We start from the raw sequence: 23932 nt of genomic DNA on the forward strand, positions 1-23932 counted from the left end.
GAACGATGCCTCACGATTTCATCAGGGAACAGTGTTTACATATTTGTACCTTAAATCAGGGAACTAGCTCGTTTACAGCATCTCAAACCCACATAAATATGCATGCACTGATGTCTTGTTACTCCACTGCTGTCTTCTTCATTTGCATCTCAAATCTGTCAGTTTGCTTCTAACAATAGTCGTCCTAATTCCCATTAGCAGGCTTTCTGATTCCATCAATCTCCATTGGCCCATGCATGTGTTTTGTGGCATCCCAGATACCAGATGGATGAGCCTCTGAAGGAACTAATGAAGGATCCAGGCCCAAGAGAAGAAGGAGACTATGCAGCTTTACACGGGGCCAATGCAGAAAATTGTTTAAAACCTTCATTATCCACTAATATTACTGCAAACCGAGGGAACTCGAGGCTTGGCAGAATTTAGCCTGCATTTGAGATTTGACCTGATGATAAATCATCTTCCTCATCAGAAAATTCGCTATGAAATATTTCATTGTTCTTCCACACGAAAATCATACCTCTTCTTTCCTAGCTGCATGCAGGGATTTTCCAAATCCAACTAGGAGTTGCAACATAGCAGGCAAGTATCACTGTGAACTATGTTCAGACCAATCCCAAAACAGTATCGGTAACAGGGATAGTGAAGTCTAACAGCATCCTAGCAAAATAAATAAATACCTTATCGGTTGCCTTTTTAAAATTCAGCTGTACAGAGGGATATTACTGTGTCAGGAGATCTTATCAGCAACGTCAAGTATTTTTCCACTATTCTTTATGACAAGGCTTTATCAAATTAATTAGCAAAGTCTCTGAAAGAAAATTACCAAATAATGGCATGCAGTTTAAGGGTTCCCCCCCCCCAACCCTGCACTGTGTTTATGTAGTAGATAAGACAGTCAATTTCTGAGCAGGCTGTTACAAAAAGATACGTGGTACAAAGAGAGGAAAGTCACTCACCTACAACCTGGATTATTTCAGCTAATAAGACTCCATCAGTCACATCTTGCTGTAGATCTTTAATCAATCTCTTGTGGCCAGATTTTGCTAGATAGTGATTAGCCCAATCCGTATAGATCTGTTAGGAGGAAAATAAACAAACAAAAAGAATTTGTTAGTCATAACATCAACCTTAAAAATCACAGCTCTTTGTTTGTCTCTATCCGAGAGGCTGCTTTGAAAGAACTGCTTTTTTGCCGTTTGAAACAAGTCAACACCATTAAAATTCAAGGCATTGTGCAGATCAAGTATTCAGCTTACTATAGCAGGGCTTTTCCTATTCAGAAATCTGACATCAAAGCTCACGTAAGACTACAGTAAACTTCCCAACATGCTACAGCCCAAATGGATCATCAGAGACAGTGAACTAAATCTTCCACAGCGGTAACCTTAGCTTCCTATCAGCAGCTTTGACGTTCATTCTTCGTATCTGTTTTTGAGAGATTTTGAAGATTCTTTTCCAACAACCGCTTCTGGTACATATTAACCACGCAGCATTTCGATTTTGAGCAAACTCCATTGCTGTACTACCTGACAAGCCTTTAAAGGTCTTTAAATCTACCAACCTTTACCAACCTTAAGTTCCATCTCACAGGTTAAATAGGCCTATTAAATTGGTTTTAATCTCTCGTGCCAACATCTAACTGTTGGGGTTTATTTTAAGATGTATTATCTGAAAAGTAAGCAAACAAAGCAGTCAAGCCCAAATCTGTCTTTAATCTGCATCAAGTGCAGCTCACCACATGCTAGCGCAGCGTAGCCACGATCACCAGAGAGCTTATAAAATCTTTTCCTGCCAGGTTATCAAAAAGGAGTAGGTAAAATACTCAACTAGGAATTCCTGGTGGTTAAGAACTAAATATCATTTCTTAGTATAACACAGAATTTAAGGGAAGATTTTTCTCTATGAACTATTTCTACTCCAAAGAAATGAAGAAAACCCACTAAATATCAAGATCTTACCTTTAAATATAAGGACATATTAAGGTTGCCCCCCTATTCTTATGAGTCCCTAGTGTATTAGAAATGCAGGCGCCCCAATTCAGTCATCGGAAAGTAGAAGTGCCACCCGTGTGGCCGCTGTCAGCCCACCACAGGCCCTACAAAACCACCAGGAACTGGGCTGGGGTTGAATGGTTCATTTGTTTTGTTTTGTCTCAAACCTTCAAGCATTCTGCTACTGACAAAGGCCTCACACAGGTGGGTGAAACTCTGACCTAGAAGCAAGTGTCTTTAGGACAGTATTTAGCACACTTTTGGGGCCAGAAATTGCGTCATGGTCATGAACACAGCTCCCACAGGCTTTTCTAGCACTGCGCTCCAAGGGCTGTAACTTCATGCTCCTCTTGCACTTGCTGGTTCAACGTTAGTATGAACAGATGTTTTGACTAGTTATTATTTAGTTAGAGTCTTCCCTTTTAATTGTATTAATCTGTAAAACACTGCTGACAACAGCACAAGTCATTCACAATCTGAAACGTACACCCTTCTTTTTCTCTGTTTACCCTCTATTTCCACCTTTAGATCAGCAGGATGTGCCTACCCTATGCCATCAGTGTCATGATCTTGAGAAGAAAGCCACACTGGAACACCTCAATGAACAAACAGAGCTAGAAGACACCTCAGTGAACAACATTGCAATGAAATAAATGCCGAGTACATGTGAGTGATTTCCCTAGCTGACTGAGGAGAAAAAAAAAAAAAAAAAAAAAAGGAAATAAAAACACAAACAAAGCTTCACCCAAACCAGACATTGTGTTCCCTAGCTTCTTTTACAAGAAAACATTTTCTATAACAGGAAGATAATTGTAAAAGGTCTAACGACTCTGAAGAACTAGGATCACCTGTGCCTACTTTCCTGCCTCCCAGAGTGGCTCACTTACTCCCAAAAAGATGGGAGGAATCAGGCCTGGGGCTACCCGAAGCCAGCAGGCAGCAGCATGGCCCTGGGCTTCCCACCACAACAGGGCAGCCATCACTGTCACAGCTCCACCAAGGCCTTCAAGTGGATACAACACCATGACTTGGTGAACCAGTTGAAAGCTGGGTCATTTCAGACCACCACGTAAGCAGGACAGTGCTTGGTCGGGTGGCTCCTGACACCACAGCACCAGCGCAGCTTGAGGTGCCGGTGGGCCGGCACCACAGAACGGCCATTTCATGGCCACCTCCAAGCGGGCCGGCACCACAGAACGGCCATTTCACGGCCGCCTCCAAGCGGGCCTGTCCTTGCTGCGTTGAGGGATGCTAGGCCTTATGTTCACACCCCACAGATACCCATGAGTTCAGCAAAGAGCCTGGCTCCAAAATGAGCCCTCCTGGTGACAGAGGAAAAGTGAAATCCCCCCCGAACACAGCCAAACTCCTGCTGTTGGCACGTTTTTTCCTCTGCTCCAGTGTATGCTGAAGGCAGTTAGTGCTTGCTAGCAGAGCTGTGAGCAGAGCTTGTATGGCAGTTATCAAATATTACATTGAACACATCAACAAACACCAGCACAGGGAAAATACTTTTTTCTGGGCTGTCTAAGGTAATAGAACATAATTTCATTCAACCACAGTTGATTAGCAAAGCCTTTTTCAGGAAAATCATCATCTTAATAAATCTGCACAAGCCTTGAAAGCTCTATTATACCACATTACTCTGCAATACGCATAGCATTCACTTTTTTTTTTTTTTTTTTTTTAAGCTGTCAGGGCTATGTATTTACAAGCTCTGAAGCATTCTTACCAATGCAGAATTATCAATGCTTATTGTAGTAGCTCTTCATGGTCACTGCTCATTTTTATGGCATATATTAAGCTAATTATGGAAACTTTCCAGGATGTTTTCAAAAACTGTTTGTTGCAAGTCTTTGTAATGTATTACACAAATACGATTCCTAATGTTTCTTTTCCTTTTCCATACAAACAAGTTTAAAAAAAACACACACACACAAAACACGTACAATGGCTGCTATTTCTAGACACATGAAAAATGTTTCAAAGCACATAATGTTTTCAAATGTTCAAAAACAGGCAAATAATTGGGAAAACAATAATAAAAGAACTGGGAAAACACTGCTGAGGAACTTTCCATTCATATATGCCTATCTCCGCATGTGAATTTGGAGTGTTCCTCAGTACTTTCAGTAAACAGATTTCAGAGGTGTGGATACACAAAAAAAAAAAGTAACTTTAACAGTCACCTAATTAAAAAATACTAAAGCCTGCAGTTCGACATATTTGACCAACAACCTACAATTCCAACTAGTCAGATACTGCTTATATTGGTATGGGTTTTTAAATCTTTTTGGCGATTTCACACAGTATTGAAATATATATATATATATATATATATATATATATATATATATATAGATATATATAGATATATCCTTGGAGACAGCTTCATTATTTTAGTTAGGAAAAAAGAAGGGAACAACATGATCTGGGCATTACCACCACAGCAGGTCTTTGTGTCTGAGCCCAGTCAGCTTAATGTTTAACTGGGGTCTAAGTTCTGGCTTTTGTTAATGGTGGACTCAGCTGTTTGGTAGGTTTTTTCTCTGCAGTCTATGATCTTAGGAATTCAATTATCTGGAAAGAAATTAAAAACAAATGTGATTTTTTTTTTTAATCCATCAGGTTTGACTTGAGTGTTCCAGGTGACCACCGATTCCAGCAGGTTTGAATTAAGTGCATTACAGGTAAATATTGATTTTGGAAATATTTGGTATGTTATGAGTCACAGCTACAACATTACTGCACAAAGCGAGCAGGATTTTAAGAAAAAAAAAAAAAAAAAAGCACAAAAGCTTTTAAAAGTTGTCTGTAAAGTTGTCTGTAAAGAAAAAGGACATAAGATCGATAAGCCTTCAATCAACAAGACCACTGCAGTCCCCCCTCTCCCCTTTCGTTATGGCTACTCCTGCATGTTGCAGACAGAAGAGGGAGAGAGGGATGCATGGTGGAAAGAGCAGTGGAGTGTTCCAAGGTTCCAGCTGGGAGACCCCTGCACTCGGTGTCACCTCAGGCCTCACTGCTGCCTGCACTCGGAGGCCAGGAGAAGGGAGAGGTGCCTCCGGCACATACTTGACAGTGAAAAGCAAAAATCCTGATGATTCTGTCTACCTGCAAGTAATACGCATGCTCTTCTTAAGCTTGAAAGAAACACCCCAAAAGCCAATACATACACATTTCCTTGCTAGCTGTAGTAGTCTGAAGTCAAAGCCAGGACACTGATCATTCTGAGAGCAATGAACCTGGCAGGACTCTTCAGAGATCACCGTTGAGACCCAATATCCATGCAGCTGCAGTTGGATTCAGGTGATGGGCAGCCACATTTACCCCAGGGTATCCTCTAAACAGAGCTGAGACCTGCATGGGAATGCAAGAGCCACCCCATGGAGTTTGCTTTCTTGCTGGTATTTTCAAGCGTGTTTGTTACAAAAGGAAAGGGTTCACACAGAACTACTTAAAAGGAATTTCTCTCTTCTATACAAGTAAAAAGTTATGCTATTCATTCATTTTCACCAATAATTTCCCATCAGAATAAAAGCTCAAGTACGTCTTCGAAACTTTAGTTCCTCCCCCACCATGCCAGTTCTTAACTAATCAGACCAACTGTTTGTTTTCTTCCTATCATGAATCAGACTCATGGATGTTTGATAACAACTGAACAGTATCTTTTTGACAGCGTACACCCCAACTAGAATAGATCAAGGCTTTTTTCAGTGTTAAGCAGCAGGGGCAGTCATGCCAACCAACTCCAGCAGGATCCAGGTTACAGTGTGGCGCCTGCGCTGCTGCTAACCCAAAAACCCTACCAGCTGATGTTCAAAGAGCGGAAAAAAATCCCTAAAAATAGACACTAGTAACTTCCTGCCAGTTAGTATCTAATATGACACCACGAAGACACCACCATTTAACTCAAGTGCTGCAACTTCCCAGTTATCCTCAGCTACTGGGAACAGAGCTTCAACGAGCTGAGGTCTTGGTTCCCACCGCACTGGGAAGAAGGGGGTCATTTTTTTTTTTTTTCCTTTTTAGTGGAACTGAATGATTTATTCTACTCACATGTGCAAGTGTTTGTTGGAACAGCTTTAAGTTATTAGGCAGTTTGTGGGAGGTATTCCACTGCATATTACACTTTACTGGACACTCACATACATTAACTACCCCTGGAAATTAAATAGAGAAATGGGCAATTTAAACAAACACCACCGGGGCTATTTATTTCCCCCTCTTTAAATCCTGATTCCCAGCTGGGCAGAGCTATTCTCATGCATATGACTACTATTCAAAAGCAATGGGCTGGCTCACTGCGCACACAGCTAAGCATGTGTGTGAGTTTTAGCATGCTTGCCAGTCTTTCCAGTAACAGACCCTCGGAGGGCCAGCACTTCAGGGCATGCACTGCTTTCTCTTCGAGCTGGTGTTAAGCAAATCCGGTGTGGATCCTGAACAAGCAATACGTTTTAAACTGCCTCGCCTGCATGATACTGGCTCTTAATCTACTGCATATTTTGCTGTGTTTAGTACAAAAAAAGGAGAAAATGGGTTATTTACCTTCCTTTCACCGTTGCACATTTCCAGGCCTGGCACAGAAGGCACACGAGCATGGAGGTTTCCCAACACCACCGCATTTTGGCGCTGGCCAGCCCAGCCCCGGGTGATGCGTGGCAGGTGATAGCTGGGCTGCAGCGGGCTCTGCTCGCAGCGCTCCCCTGCTCTCCACGCCACCCCTGCCGGGGGCAGCCAAGCAGGTGGCCACCCGCTCAGTGCCCCCTCGCCAAGCTCTTTAAATCACGAGCAGAAAGGAGATCTGCAACACCAACACCTGCAACAAGTCCTGCGTGTAGCCCGAAGCGAGACGGCGCTGGTTGCTGAGCTATCAGCGAAACCCAATCCAAGCCGTATTCGGCTGCAGTGCGGATACCCGCTTGGTCCCAGGCCAACAAAATGTGACTGACCCCATAACAAGAGAAACAAACGCACCATTTTATCGACGTTTGCTACCGTCATCTCGAGTGCACACCCAGTTATTTTCCGATACCACAGCTCTCACAGACATGAAATAACCCCATTTCCATCTACTGTCACACACAAATAGCAACAGAAAAGGGCTTATCTGGAAAGGTGATAAATTTGTACTCCGAGGAGAAACCACTGAAATCTTAAGAAGCTGCAGAAGAAAGGGAAAAATCACTTCTGAGGCTGAAGTTAGAGCACTGCTCAACAGCACCGCTGCCGTGATTAAGGAGCCAGGATCTGCTTACTGTTTTATAATGGTCACAGGAAAATTTACTTCTCCCACGAGCAGGGACCTGAAAGGTCATACTGGTTACTGGCATATTTAACATCGACAGGTACTGCTGGAGTCCAGCTTGCTGTTCCTTCTCAAGTGGTCCACAGCTAAATGATGATATACCCGGGGGCACGTGAAGCTCGGATGGTTAATTTTAGCCGAAGTCACGCACGCACTGTGGTCAGGTTTCTGCCACAGCCACGTTCCACTGCGTTAGCAGCTCCCCCGCCGGCAGCTCCTCGCTTACCGCCCCGCTCTGCCCGACACCGCTCCCTCCTGGCCCTGCTTCCTCCGGCTCGGGGAGCTTCAGGGGTTGAAATACATTTCAGACAGGTTCAATATATTTTTATACATGCTAAGTCTCTCTTTAATAACGAAGCAGCAAACTAAGTTTAGCTGGCCTTCTGCATTAGACTCTGTAGGCATTTGCAGCTTCTTAAGATTTCAATTACTAAAAGAAAATCATGTTTTGATTTTTTTTAAGCACAATCAGAAGAAGCTTTCCACCCAGCAGAGAGACAACCCCTTTACCTAAAGGCTCCCAGTGTCTGCACACTGGCACTTTGAACCAACTCCAAAATGCTGCATGCCACCCCTGCTTGTACCAGGCCAAAAAAAAAAAACAACACACAGATGCATCTTTTTTGACATTTGGAGCACTCACAGTATTGCTCAAGCACTTTAGGGCTTTATCAATCGCAAATGCAAGCCGTAAAATACAAGGCTCAATTAGACTTAAGGTGGACACCTGCAAAACCTGCCTACGTTGCTGGGCAGGGACTGGTGCATACACCAGAGATCCCAAAGCACGCAACTCACCCCATGAACTGACCACATTGCTGGCGTTCTTTAGAAGCAGAGAATTGGCCTTTGTACACTGCCTTGCTTGTTTTTTAATATATTTAAAAAAAAACCCACGTTGCAAATGTTGACAAGGTGCAAAGCAAGGAGTGCTTCAGCTCCCCTCTTGCCGAGCTGAAGGACAGCTGTCCGACGCTTTAGCTGTTTGTTCTTCAAGAGGCACACTTCTGACAGAATAAAACCTCTGTGTGTCTTTGAACCGCTTCAGGAAAAGCAAATAACTTCGTAGCCACGCTGTCTCCACACCACCTCTCACCTCCAGCAAAGGCCACTCTCTGCCCCCAGAGGTTTTTGTTTGATTTGGGGATGGGGGAAAGAATAGCCCTCCAGGTGCACTGCTAAAGAAACGCACCACTTTGCACCAGGTACTGTGCCTCTGATGTGTCGGGGAACGCTTGACTGAACTACGAGCAATAATTTAGCATTTTGCAACAGGCACGGCACGGTGAGAAGGGAGGTTAGCGCCAGCAAGAAGGCCCACTGAGGGAGGACATCTCACTTCAGGCAGCTGCAGTCTTAAATACACATTGCTGCTCTGTGCAGCTGGTGCTACAGTACTCAGCATGGTCCGTTCCCAAATCCCAGTGTCATTTTGGCATGCCTGGTTTATGACAGCTAGGAAGTTCTTCTGAAATTGTCTAACCAAGATGGACTGATTTTCTCTATTCAGAAAAAGTGTAAAAGGTAATTGGCTGTTCCAAACAACAGTTTCACTTGGATTTTGTTGTTGTTTGTTCTGTTTTTTTAAACCTGGGCTCACAAACCTGTCTGACTTCAGTAGCATCTCCTCTGGGCAGGCAGCCGAACTGTTACTGCTGCGCTGGACTCTGAGAAAGGGAGGTAAGGAGATTATCAGACTCTGAAGAGGGCTGGAAATTAAGCCTGATTTGCCACATAGAAAGCATCTCGAGCACAAAGTCATTCCCGCAGTCCATTTTCTCATGATTGCTTTTCAAAAAAGAATTTATCAGGATTAATTAACAAAACATTAATTAATTGTTACCAAAACCAATGCTCAGAGTTATGAATCAACTCCAAATGAAATTGGTCCCACAGGCACATAACTAACCCATTTCAACTTTTAGCAACATGTGAAGATTAAAGTTAACAAAAACGATCCCAATAGCGAGGACAGAAACATTACAAAGACTTCCTTTAATTAATTAGTAACAAAAGCAATTTGCTGTAGGGACTATGCAACTACAAAAATTGGCCTTTGTCTGACCCTTGAGACCAAATCCCACTCTTCTTTTAGCCAGGAAGGACAGGACAGCGTTCCCTTTCGGTCTGGTTCATGCTTCACCAAGCAGGCTCAGTCCGTACCCACACTTGGAAGTTGTCCTCCTACCCGGGGACAGGCTGGCTGATGCCTCTCACCACAATCCATCACCTGCGCCGCTCTCATTCTGTAAAATGTTTAGTTCAGCGTCCAAGACTTGTTCTGAAAGGCAATGCTTCTGCAGTTGGCAAAGCTGCTGGAAGCTGGTGCGAGGCAGGGCTCTCTCTAACTTGGAAGGACGCAAAGCAAGAGGTAACCAACAGATGGGTGAAAAAGCAGTGCAGCTGCACGGAGTTGGGCTCAGACTGTGAGAAGAGCGCAGAGGCTGCAGACATCATTAATTTTGAAGCATGATATGTTCCCTGTCTGCCTGGCTATGGATTCACTATTATGGTTGTACCTCAAAATCAGAGGGAGAAGAACAATTAAAAAAAAAAAAAAAAAAAAAGATATATTCCATTCCTGCCTGAACCAAGAGAAAGAAAGAGCTTATGCTGGCCAAAGGGAAAAAAAAAAAAAAAAAAGAAAAAAAAAAATGACAATACCTTAATAAAGATGAAAAAAAAAAGTATAATGCAATTTCTCAGCTTTTATCTCATCAATGTCACTTGCCAGTGCTGTGTAATAACAGCATCTATGTCTCTGTCAATAGGGGGAAGAGCAAGCAAGCAAGGTCATACTAGGAAAACAGAAAGTATCCCTGGCCAAGAATGTAAATCCACTGTAACATATATATCAGCTTTTAAGCCATCTTATTAAAGCTTCACAAAATGTAGACAGTCAGAGCTGAGATCCGTGTGTTTCTGCAACAATACGTATTTTACCACACTGAATTATAACAAAATAAGGCTCTTGCCTTTCTTTTCCTCGCCCCATCCCCACCTCCAAATTTAAGAAGTCCAGCAACCAATAACACCCACGCAAAATAAATGCAAAATCTGGAGATGGAAGGAACAAATGAAAGAGAAAAGAGGATCCAAACTTCAGGAAGCACTTCACCACACACTTACTTCAAGCCTGTACTTGAGCCTTAATTGAGAAAACTTAATACACATTTAACTTTTCTGGACAGGAATGCTGTACTGAAATGGATCATTAGAAAATTGATTCCAGAATTTCTAAAGATTATTAATGGCAGCGGGAAGAATAAGAAGGCCAATTATCTTTCTAAATTTTTCTAGTGTTGTCTTCTACTAATGCTTCTATTTCCAGTGCTCTTCCATCACTCCTGCTCTCGGGCACTGTCAGAAGTGGGACAGTTGGCTAGACAAATCTTAGGTGTGACCTACTTTTGAAAGGCCTCCTTTTATTTTAAGCTGCATTTTTAACACAGTGAAAAATATTCTGTGACAGCAGAGCATTAATTTGTGTGGCGAAGACTGGCTCCCAGAGACGCACAAGACGAAGGATCTCAGAAGGGTTCGGCATCCCAATTAAAGCCTGATTACAAGAGCTCAGCTCCCATTTAACCATCAAAATAAACAGCCAAGTTTTCAGAAGACTTCAGGCACTTCTTAAAAACCTCAACTAATATTAGATTTACAGCATTTTAAAACCTGATCACCTTTCAATAGGGAAGAGGGAAGAAGAAACACATACATCTATGTTTGGGTAGGCAGGCAGATGGGGACGCACACCCTAAACATTTTGGCAATGAGATCTAGAGATAGCATGCTTGCATGTGGAAATACTAACAACCACTTATCCATAGGTGGCAGCATTTCAGTTTTGTGACGTCCTTTACTATATTGCTACACATACCAGGTATGTGGCTCCAGCCAAAACCTTTCCGTGTACCCAGTGATCCTACGGCTTTGCCATATTTTACACAGAAGAATATGGTGGTCTGCATAAATTGTTCCTGCTAAGAGGTTACCAAATCACACAAGTTTTTTTCTCTTCCCCCAAACAACAACAAAAAAATAAAGTGCTGAATTAATTTCCACAAACATAATAAAGCTAACGTAATCATCTTGCAGTTGGCCATCTGTTTCACAGATATAAATCTAACTGCATCTTCTCCTGACTGCTAACTTCCTAAATTCAATTCCCTCTGATGACCCTGCTTTCAGCTTAGTTCCTCCTGCTTCCATTTAGAGGGCTTGGAGTGTTTTCTATAAAATGATCTATATGCCAATTATATAGTTAGAAGGCAATTGGCAGGGTTTGAAGCTGCACATTTGGCACCAGATCAAAATAAAACGTGCAGAGAAGGGCAGTGTGCCGATGTACGATGCACACACACCACGGGAAATGTGGGAACAGAGGAAAAAGGTTCTCAAGTACAAAGGTTACAGTGAAAACTGATTAGTTCCCTTTTTTCCACCACAGTCTGTGTCATTAAAACAGAGACTTCTACAATCACCATTCATGTATTTGTGTATTTATGAAGAATTTAAGAAATTCCCCTCCTACGAGGAAATGGCTAACCTCTGCTAGCAATTACAGTTTAAGGCTGTATAAGAGGATGAGCATCTTCAGCCCTAAAGGACGTTTACAGATATGCTTGCCAAGGCCCCTGTCTCAGGGATGAGGAACGATCATCTGCACCACACAGCAGAGATTCTGCTGCTGCTTTCGGTGCTGACCTACTGCACCACGGGAGGGGGAGCCGACTTCCAGCCCAGCAGCCAGCACGGGGCACTGCTGGAGGCAGGATGCTAGCTGCAGTAGACCTTTGGCCAAATCTGCTGCTGCAAATCCCAGCTCCTGATTAGAGAGGTTCACTGAAGCGACACCAGCCCATGCTTTCATTGATCTGGTGATTGAAATCAACGCTCTAGGGTTTTGGTAAAATTTCTGATACTGAACCTCTAACACAGCCTTCTACAACAGATCGTTCTTTTAAAAGAGATTCAGTCTAGCAAAATTTACAACAGGCTAGTGATTAATAATTAAAGACAACATTTTAGTGCTGATCGAGACATGAAAGTAAAGGCTCCATCCCCACGAGCACAGGAGGCAGAGCCATCTCTGCAGGAGAGCTTCCTCGCATAGCTAGCAGCTACCTGAAGGCTGCCTGCACCTTCCTAAAAATCGTTTGAACAAAGTAATTTTTGCTCTGTTCCTGAAGCTTTGTTCAGAAATATATGTACTGTCAGGAGGCAGATCAGTTGCAGACATCATTTATTTTCAGTGCAAAAGATTTTAAACAATTCCCACTGAATAGCTTTGCGTTAAGTCTCGAAGAGGATGATCTACCGGGCTAAGGCTTCATTAGGGTAGCTCCTCATGATCTCTGTTGATGCACAGCTTTTTCAGTGGGGATGGTTGAAATATACTGTTACTATTAATACTCTTAACATGGCAGCAAGGAGCTTGACCAAAAGACCTGCAAGCTGTGGAAAATTCAGGAAGCACAAAGCCACGAGAGCCAACTACGCTCACAAGGGCTTCCCTCATGCAAGCTCCTGTGTAATTTCGTGTGTGCCTACATAATCCCTTGTTTTGTTCTAGATCCTGTGTTTAGCTTCCCATGTCAAGTCCTGCTTCTGCCTGAACACCTACACATCGGATGGTGTCACTCCAGCAGACTTACGTTCTTACAACTAGCTGACTTACAGGTTTAAGACAATGAAAATTAATAGGGAATTTACAGGGAATGAAACCAAGTAACTAATTCACTGCGGTCATTTCACTGGGGTCCAAAGACATTATGCATTTGACTTCTTTTTTCCTTTCAACTTTGTAAAGAAAAAAAAGTTAGTTTTTCTTCAGACAAGAACATTCATTTTGATCCACACTATATATATATATATCTAAATATATACGTATGTATGGCCAAATGTTCACAAAGGATACAAGTCACAGCCCACGTATGTATGAAAATGAGCGTGGATTCAAGTAACATCCGCTAAGACCACTGGCCCAGCTGCAGATAAAATCAGAGCAATTTACTGGCCATCCTTCAGGACAGATGCTACTGGCATAGAAACAAGGCTTATGGGCTTCTGCAAAAACATTTTTTTCTTTTTTGCCTAGAGCAAGGGTTGGAGGAATGTAGAACAAAGAGCATGCTGCTAGATTAAAAAAAAAAAGAAAGCGTGTGTACATATATCCTAAAATCTTAATCCAGAAATTAACCATTAACTACTAAAGGAAAAAAAAAAAAAGCGAGGCAAGCTAAGCATTGTGTAAAACCTGGAATTGTAGCAAATCAATTCAGTCACACGCAGATGGTTGTTGCGAAATAAATCTAAAATTGCTATTAAAATACCCTAAAAGTAAGACTTCTCCTCCTCGATTTTTTTCCTCTGTGAAAAAGCAGCCATTTACAGAATTTCCTAGCACCTTTGCTTTTGCAGTGTTGTTCCTAACATTTTTGCAATGCTACTGTTCCAAGTTTCATTTGTATGATCTCTTAATCACTGGGATGCTGCGGATGATCCATTTTTGTCTCTGCAAATAACTTCCCATATATCTCTTGCAGTGAGTTGTCAGCGTTGGACTCTCAATTAACAAGACTGCTTGCCATCAGACTCCTGCTAGCGACTGCATTTACCACTACAGTACACCAGGCTGCCTGAGCGAAATAACAAATGGGTTGCAAAAGCTGGTAGCACCCCATGACGGTTTGAACGATAGATTCAGGCAAGTGACAGTTCGAGGGCTGTTTGGGGCCAGCCGCATTGCAACTCAAAGCATGGGCATGGTTTTAACGACCTTGCAGAGCTGAATGATGTTTACAGGCACGCATTAAAGGAGCACACCCTTGTCCCTAACAGCAATTCTGCCAATGAAGAAAAATTCTCACTGAACTATGCAAAAGCTGACAAAGGCAGCAGCTGCTCTGCTCCACACAGCAAATTTATATTTAAAGTGGGAGTTGGGAAAAAACGATCCTTACAGAAATTAGTTTCAGCTCATCTACTTGGGATCCCAACACAATCTAGGAGACGAAGAGATTGTGGAAGAAGCTGCCAGGAACCAGTCTACAACCCCGGTTTTAAAACGCAAGAGGCATCTCAAGTAAATAACGTTCTCGCTGATATATAACGCTTTTAAAAATAGACTGGCCAAGGGGTTTTATTGTTGTAGGACTTTTTTTTTTTTTTTTTTTTTTAATATCTTGCAAGAAATCTTCTACTTCAAGCTTCAGGCCACAAGGTGACCCTGAAGTGACCACAGCCACGAAAACCCCAGACCAGAATGATGCTAATTTTGGGTGCTCCGAACCAGACCGACCCCGAGTCCACCAACTCTTCAGCGAGTAACACCAAGCCATGGCCAGGAGAAGCACTCACCTGTCACACGAGGGGCAAAGCCTGTGCTGTTTTATACGTTAGCACTTGTCCAGCATTTTACAAACCACTAACACAGAAAATAAGCTTTTATCAGTACAATTCTGAATGAACCATTTGTGCATAATTTCATGTCGCACAGCTGTTGTTTCTGTATTTATGCATTACTGATTTTTCCTAGTTTAGAGTTAACTAGCAGTAAACAATACATTCAAATATTCTGACTATTTAAATGAATTAGGCTATGCAGTGTTTTTAGCATGAGTGTCTATTCGGTACGATCTGTTATGCTTCCTCTTCGCGAGATAGGAGATAGTGCTCAGGTATGATTAAGGGATACGGGAGGGCTTGGCAAATGCTTCAGGGACACCTGCTTTGTGCTTCTGACATTTGGTTTTCCCATCTCTCTGGAGATGCTCGTCTCAAAAAAGCAAATAAGCCCACGATCAGATTAGCGGACTGGCATTTCTGTGCGCCCGGCTAAGACTGACAGACCTCATAAAAGTCCTTACTAACACTGGGACTGGCCACCACCCCACAGCAGAAATAAACACCATTAGCATCAGTTGTATCTAACCAATAAAGCAGATGTCTAACAAAGTAAGGAACCCATAATTTTTACATGGGGGTTAAAAATAACCCTCTCCTTTCCAATATTTAGCAAAGGATCCACAGCCTCCCCGTGTGTTGCATACGGCTTTGTGCTATCTTGAGACTCCCTTATTCTCTAATCAGTCAATTCATCAGCAATCACTTGTCAGCAAAAAAAACACAACAATAAGCTTGTTGAGCAAATGTCAGAGAACATTAAATTAACCAGTCAAAGATCAGCAATGAACAGCTGACACTAAATTGAACCCAACACATGGCCTCATTCACATTATTGTTAAGCACATGTAGCCAATCCCCCAATCACTGTACCTCTGAAATGACATTAAAAGGTCTTTATTTTAGAGAACAACAACAGAATTGCTTTAGAATAGATAACAAGCCTAATATTAAGTACCATCATAAAAATAGGCTATTGCTTTTATGCAATTTGGGTTCGAGGTATTGTTTTATCTCCAATTGCAAGCTAAACTTATTAAGCGTTTTCTCTTTAGCTCAGAGTGACCCCGAATATATTTCCCTTTTCTTCTAGCTGATTACAAATTGCATAATCTTGCAGGAAGGCCTCCCCAATACCCGCTGGGTTTCCTGCCTGCTTCCTAACAGCCAGGTTGGTTCCCCTGGCGAGGAACTAAGTTACATCCACAGCCCAGGCTTCTGGGGTGCAGCATTATCCCTTCATTAACTCCAGCCTGCAAGTCGTCAAGATAGAGAACTCACATTTATAAGAAGCTGTGGTTGAAGACAACATCTTCAACAGATCTTGTAACCCCAAAGCAGTCACCATCCCTCAGCTCAAGTGTCCATGAGTCTGAGTCACACTCAACTCCAGCTTAAAAAAAATCAATTACCATGCAATATGAACACGTTAAGGAGGCAAGAAGCCTGATGGCTTTCTCTGCAGGCTGCTGTTAATCAGTAAACTGCAGGATACCTGGGGACAGAGATTGCTGTAGCGTGCTGATCCAGGACAGGGCACCTCACTGCCAATGTTCCTTCTCTCTCAGTAAAGGAAAAAGCAAACCAGGCAGGAATTGCAGTATTTTTAGTACAGGTTGAAGTGACACCTGTAGGAAAAGAACCCTATCGGCATCAGACAGTGAGCTGCCCAGAATAGCAGGTGTAATATTTCCTCTTATACCTTGAAAATAAGAGTTTGCAGCCCAGGGTGAATCTCTTCATTTCTGTGAGCCTGTCACCCCTCCCACCCCAGGCTTATGTAGGTGATACTTCTTAGACATAGCTGAACGAGATATCTCCAGGACAAGAGCTGGCACTTGACGTTGCAGTAGCACCTCGTACAACCTGGTTGTGATCTCACTGGCTCAATCTAGATGAGATCTAAATAACGTTTCTCAAAATGACCAAAATTTCCCTTCTAAATCCACACTTAAGTCATGAAAATAATATGATTTTGCTGAAGACCAGAATAGACTAACTGCTCAGACATCTTATCCTTAGAAATCCTGACCTCCTACATTGGGGATCCCCTCCTCATGTCAACTTCCAACCAAAACGTCTTAAACCAAAACTGAACAATAAAAATCTATGCCTTCAAAACTCTAAAATATGCTCGGAAGAACAAAACAGCAGCTGCATGGTTTTGGACGCCTCTGCCAAAATGCACCAGAATTCAGGAAATTTTTCAAAAATGCTGTTGTTATGTATCATCTGCATCGAGTCCAGTGGTAGTCTGATTCTGAGCCTTGATTACTTACATGCATTTTGGTCATTAAAATATACATATAATTACTATTTATTTAAAATGTACACAACCCTCAAAAACAATCTGGTGAATCCCTGTATGTCTGCCACTGAGAAGCACAGAAGATAAAATACAATGCCCAGCTATTTGGCAGATGATTGTCTAACACCTTACAACAGCGGTATGACGGCAAGATGCTAGAACCAAGAAACCCTCTCAGATAATTGAAATCAAATTCTCAACAGTGCTCTTGAAGCTTTCCACTACTTCCTTTAAAAGATCCTCATTAAAAAGATAAAATAAAGGTACGGCAAAGATACACTTATTTCAGAAGTCTCTTTGAAGCACAACACAATGCCCTCCCCTCACCAAAATCCTTACCATCCTTCACTTTCACAGTAATTACCCTAGGAAACTAATGAACAGAAGCTACATAGGCTCATTTTCAATGGATAGCAGAATTGGGATCATGATAATAACATGTAACCGCACAGATAACCTTTAAGGAATTTTTTATGTTTTCCAAATAAAACTGGGCATGTTTCAAAATTAATAAGCAGATCCGGAATGACAATAAATAGGCCAGAATGCACACTGGAAGGGAATGGCTTGAATTACTTGAAGTAAGACTTTTCAGACTGAAAGGGAGCACAGGAAACATCTGAGCAGTCTGTCTCATCATAATGACCCTCATCATGAACTATCTGATAAAAAAATAAAAATGCAAGTACTCATTGACAGAGACTGAATGCTTATTTATAGACAGATTCTTAATGAAAATTAATAAGTATTAAAGATCTTGTACAACGTGCTGGTAAGACTTGACCTGAAAAATCTCAAACACTTCTGGTCATCAGTATTCAACAAAGAACATTCAGTCTAGAAATGGTACAGAAACGGAGTTAGGAAATTAAGGAACCATCTTGCAAAAGATGACTAGGAATTTGGATTATTTAAAAATCACACTGTAAGATGTTGCTTGGCTGGGAATGCCATGGAAGAGGAGCAGAACAGCTAACAGACATGCTGGCAAAAATGCCACAAATGAATAAGGCTGTGCGTATGTCAAAGCAGATGATAATGCTGGAGGAAAACTTTGGGACAGCCTACCACAAACAGCAAGAGAATGCAAGCCAATTAGTTTTAAGACTTCACATCTATGAACGTTACATAGGTTGCAACTGTAAAGTCTGACAATGATTAAAAAATAAAATCCCTCCCATCTCGCATCCTATCATATACCCACCGTCTGCATCTATCCCTCTGTGTTCTACAATAAAGAGTTAGCACAAAAGCACATGCCATGGGGAGTAACAGAAGTAATAACATTTTTAAAACAGCATATATAATTTTTCATCCTCCCTTGGTGTCCCATGAGGGACAGAAGTAAGTAAATGAAAATCAGGTTGCATTCCCAAAAGGCATCCTGTACCAGAACAGGAAGGGTATCGGGAGGATAGCCAACCTCAATTCCCTTTCTAGTCTCTGTCTCCTGCTATAATCACAGAAGAGAATTAAATGAGGCTTAAATATCTACACTTCAATTCTAAATTAAGGTAGAGAAACGGATTTTTCTGGAATATTTCAAAAAGCCTAAACCAGGCAATGTGTAGCACCTACTTGCATTTTTAGATTTGCACTTCTAAAGTTCCTTCTGTGATTTTTTTTTTTTATGATACCTGCAATGAAATGTGATACAACTGTTCTTTACAAGCTGTACGTTACGCACATTAAACCATTTACATGTTGTTAAATTTGTCTTCTGGATTTTCTCTGAGTTCTGCGATGACATCAACTCCTTACTTAAATAAATGTTAAATATATGAAGTTGTATTAAGCAGAATTATATAGTACTTAGATACCTACATACTGTATAAAACAAATGCACACCACGGTGGGTTGACCCTGGCCAGCCACAAAGCATACGGGCTGCCGTGAACCAAGTTCGCTCCCTCCCTGCAAGTCCCAGTACACACATGCATTGCGGTTACAAATCCAATGCTCCTGGAGATAAGGAGGAGCACAGCCTGCACAGTACCCTTTGGGCACAGAATCTAGCAATTTAACTAACTACAACAGAGCTGCTGAGATAAAACAATCAAAGCCTCTCCCAAAAGGTGTGTTGAGGTTTACTTTGCATTTCTTTGGGAGATGGGCTGCCTCAGTACCTCCTTGGTTTGGTCAAAAATGCTCTGCTCTATTTTCTGATTTTACAGAGAATAATCACATGCCATGGCAGGGGGGCTGGAACTCAATGATCTTTAAGGTCCCTTGCAACCCAAACTGGTTAAAACAGACAAGGAAACAGGTTGTTGTTTCTCTTGGTCAACCCAATGGACCTTGTTTCTTTGAATTGATCTTTCATGAGCAGTATCACAATTGCATATAACATTCTGTATGAGGTTTCTTCTGCCTCCTAGCAGTCTAACTACATTAATACTTGCTCATCCCTGGTGAAAATACCTTTCCTGATACCTCTTCAGAACTAATCTGCCTTATTCATAGTGTTAGGACAACTGCAGCTCACAGCTGTGTTGCCATCTCTTAGCTGATCCTCCTCAGGAAAAAGATGCGTACATCCTTTTAACATGCTACATACTCACAGGCTTTTGTGTCAAAAGAATATTTCTTTAACGTTGGTTAAATAGATGGGTGGGAAATGCATGATTATATGCAATAACATCTTTCAGAAGTATCCCAAGCTATGAAATGTGGAATTATACCTTGCTTTTATTTTAATCTTTGTAGAATACTAGACACTAAGCCTTCGATCTAGACATCTATCAACTGACTGAGGTTCCAAACTTTTCAGCTTGGAAAAGCTGTGATTTGCTGTGGTCCAATTCCAACATCGAGTCAATTATCAGCTGCAAGATAATACTGCGACATGATTCAAATAAACTGCTTAGAAGTCACTAATACATCAGCAAAAGCTTAGGGAAGTGCAGAGATTCCTTCCCTCACTTAATGAAAAGTATAGCTAAGTCAGCTAGCAAAAATAGGTCTATCAAATCACAACTTTTCAAACCTCTCATCATCCCAGTCAATTCTTCTGTTGCAGTTTTTAACTTAAGCACTTGAAAATCTCTTCCAGAATGAAATGTTTCTTCCAAATAAGTGTTTTCTTTCCTGTACGCTACACATTAGTCCAGAAGGCACATTGAGATAAGAGCATTAAAGGAAAATATTTAATAGAAGGGGAAGCCACGTGTTAACCAGGACAGAAATTTTATACATAGCGATAAAGCTCTTAACACTTTCTTCACAGGGAACGCTTGGAATTAACTCATAACTTTACAAGTGCAATTTTTTAAAAAATCCACTCTTTTCCCCAACTTACAGCCCATTGAGTTCTGAAGAACTTGAAGGTTGGTCAAGTTGGTACCATTCAGCCCTGTTCTCACCTAGCCAGCATGGAGTGGCATTTTTCATTAGCCGTGAGGGAACGGGAAGAAGACATGGCCCAGCTCCTTCCTGCACCTCCTGGTCCTCAGCAGGAGCACATCTCCCAGTCCCTGCCATGAGGGTCCTTACCTCTGCAAGGGCAAGGCTGGGAAAGCCATCCTTTCTTGGAACCTCCCTCCTCTCAAGCCCTGACGCAAGGGCAAATGCAGGTGCAAAGAGTGCTCTTATCTTTCCAACAGGGGTGAGATTCTGACTGGATTTACACTTAGGCACATTCACACCAATATAGGCTGCTTCCTGCTACAATGAATAAATAAATAAAATAAAAATAAAATCTGGTCCTGTTCATGAATACATGTGTCTGTATGTAACATCCTTATGCAAAACACATGCACATTTATTTTCTCTCATATTATTCATTCTGTTAACATCTTAACAGAGAAGGATTACTGGGAAAAAAAAAAAAATCTATACAGAATTCTATATCCCTAACAGTATATACCATTCAAGTACTATAAACCAAAGGCAGAAAGAACAGAGGCAAACAGCGAACGCTGAACAGCCTTCTGTTCAGTTTTCTCCACCTGTATACATCCCACAAACCCAACCCCAACTGAGAAAATACTTCCTAAGAGAAAGAAAAAAGTTAAAAATGAGCTACATAGAACGAAATCCTAGGAGCCTCAAATGTGTTTCATCTGAATACTGTTTTTAGGACACCACTGTTTACATTTCATGTTAAAATGCTAGCTCCTACTGATGCTAATTGTGGCTTTTCAATCAAGTTTAAAGTATTCTTTCTACAGAAACAAAACTTTTAATATGGGCTTAATCCTGGGGTATTACTCTCTGTCAGACTTAGGATTTATCTCCTTCATACGACAAACATACACACCAGTTTCATTCACTAGTTGCTTGCAGGCGCATGAAAAAACAAACCCCAAGCCAAAAAAAAAAAACTTAAAAGGTTATCTACTGCCAGTTATAGCCAGATAGTTACTTACTGTTTCTACTGATATAATTCTAGGGTTTGTAAAAGGGCTGGAACCTTCTCGGATTTCAAAGTTATATTTGAAGACTTCAAGACTTTTGAGCAGCCCCCTTCAAGACTGGGGGCTGCTCAAAACCAGGACAATTTAAACCTCACATAGAAAAAAAGGATCACCTGCTTTTTGCAGCAACCTTCAATCATCACAAACACAACATATTAGCCCTTGCAGATTCTCAAAGCCATAAAAGAGGGAGTGGGTCAAGTCCTTGTTTTGATTACGGTAAAGTGTTTGCATAAGGTGTATAGCTGACTCATAATGGTTAAACAAAAAAAAAAAAAAAGAGGAGAAGGCTTTACATTGGATGTTGAAATTTTGTTCTGCTAGTCTCAAATGCAAACCAGAAAGAAAATCAGAATGAAGCATTTGTTTTACAGGTTCGGGAATGAGGAACTCCAGCACCAAACTAGGTATGATGCTTGTCTTACTCATGTAAATTACCATGAAGAGGAGTAAGCTACCCAAATCCAGCCTTGTTCTCCTGAGAGACAGAAGAACTTCGAAACGGGCACAATCTATTCAGCAAAAAGCTGTCTCAGTTACCCTTCTGAATCTTCACAAAGACGACCCATGTGCTCTACAAAGACCGGCAAGAAGCTCATCAGGGTTTCCCAGCGAATATATCCAATCATAAAAGCAACCTTGTAGTAAGAAGATAAATCACAACAACAATTTGTACAAACATTTTATCGGGGTGTTTCCCCCACTGCACCAAACAGATGATGAACTTAATGTGAAAATTTAAATTTTATATTTGCCAGAATTAAGACTGGAGCTTTTCAGGAACTCGATGTCAGTTCTAGGTAGGTTACAAAAACACCACTGAAGCTAGGAAAACTCATGGGAGGAGAAAGAGCCAAGGCTGGCTTACAGGTGGAACAAAATAGGCTCAAAGGGAGCTCAAGTTACTGTCTACAAATAACTAGGGAGGGTGGATGGAGACCGTTGCAGGGTAAGGGACAAGCAAGAATCACAGGTTGTATCAAGGGAAATTCTGGGTAGGTTTAAGGCAAATATATCTCACAATGCAAGTGGTAAAACACTGGAACAGAGCCTGTGCATTTCTGGAGCTGGGCGAAGTCAACTGGATAAGGCCCACGGCGACAACCCAATGAACTGAACTCTGAGCAAGGGGTTGGCCTAGGTCACCTCCAGAGGTCGTTTCCAACCTGGATTGTCATATGATTCTAATTATAAAAATCACTGAAATAGACAAAATTACTCTTTAAAACTCAGGGGAAAACAGACAGTCACCTCCAGGCCTTGATTACACTTCTGTTTTGTAACAAAAACGCTGTTTGCCTTCTCTGTCTGTCTTTCAGAAGATGTCATCAACTTGGTTCCCAAGCTGATTTAACAGACAAAATGCCTGAAATGAAATGCTGTCTGTGAACATGACACGACTCACATACAGCCTTATGTCTGGTTGGTTTACCCTCGGCTAAATAGTTTATAAAGCTGTATCCAATATGGCAACAACTTCCAAATACTTCTGGAACAATTCATTTCCAGACACTTAAAATTGTTCCCTTCAATGTTGAAGAGTGGCATCATGAATACCTAACGGGAAAGCAGCGAAGTGGTGCAAAGCCCAAGACAAACATCAGCAACCCAGCGGCCAGCTCTGTGGGCAAGCATACAGAGTGAACTGCATCCTTCTAGAGACTGGAAAACACTCATGTGCATGCTGCTGTGCAGTTGAGTAAGGGAGAGAAAGTACTGGGGAGAAGCGAGGGAGATCAGAGGCCAGAAAGTTTTGCGGGGTCCCAGCGTTTCCAGTGGAAGCATTTTAAGACTTAGTGAACTGCTTGCAAAGTGCTTTGAAGCCCTCTGAAGGACCACAGCAAAGAGATACGGCTCTAATAAGTTCTGTATCCAATAAATGAATGGCTTATTTGGCATCAGGTAAAACTTGATGGCCAGGGAAAGAACAGACCTGACTGTTAGAAAAGGCAAGATTGCAGATGCAAAAAAGTACCATAACAAACAGCTAAACATGTCCCATCTCACCTCGTTTCTTGCCAGATATGCACTATCTTGGTCTTCATTCCCACCTCAGAGCTGTTGCCAATTAAAAACTTTTTTTTGGTGTACTCTGAAATGCCAAAGCCATTTCCCTTGGTTCCATTGGGCACTGTCCTATTTTTTCTGACACTCGCTGAGCTGATAACTTTTTTTTTTTTTTTTTTTTTTTTTTTTTTTAATTATTATTACTTTTTACACTCCGGACTGGGGGTGGACCAAGGCACCTCCACCAGAAGCTATTTGCTCTCTCAGCTCACATCTCATTTTCTCTGCTTTATTTAAAACGCCCATTTCCTACAGGTGCTTGCTCTGTTTGTATTCCATTTGCGTGTGGTTTTTAAGCTGATGCGCATGTCAAGACTTCCTTTTAAAACCACCTGTGCGCATATAGCTCTTGTTGCTTCCTCAAGAGATCTTCCTCTGCATCTGAAAAGGGAGGTGGGGCTCCCTGTAACCTCCCTTCCCAAAACAGCTGGCA

At 41.7% G+C, this 23932-nt stretch overlaps 1 protein-coding gene across 1 annotated transcript in view; it reads right to left on the reverse strand.

The window, feature by feature from the left end:
- LOC311209740 (neuron navigator 2-like) overlaps window positions 1-7312 on the reverse strand; it is a gene marked incomplete at both ends in the record, with an annotated part of 88296 nt that extends 80984 nt beyond the window's left edge. Inside the window, 2 exons of the mRNA XM_084287252.1 lie at window positions 957-1074; window positions 7253-7312. Of these exons, the coding sequence (XP_084143378.1) occupies window positions 957-1074; window positions 7253-7312 (178 nt within the window). The remainder of the gene's footprint in view (window positions 1-956; window positions 1075-7252) is intronic.
- Window positions 7313-23932: the final 16620 nt, after the last annotated feature.

Source organism: Netta rufina (assembly GCF_964035555.1).
Source record: "Netta rufina genome assembly, chromosome: 5".
NCBI lineage: Eukaryota > Metazoa > Chordata > Aves > Anseriformes > Anatidae > Netta > Netta rufina.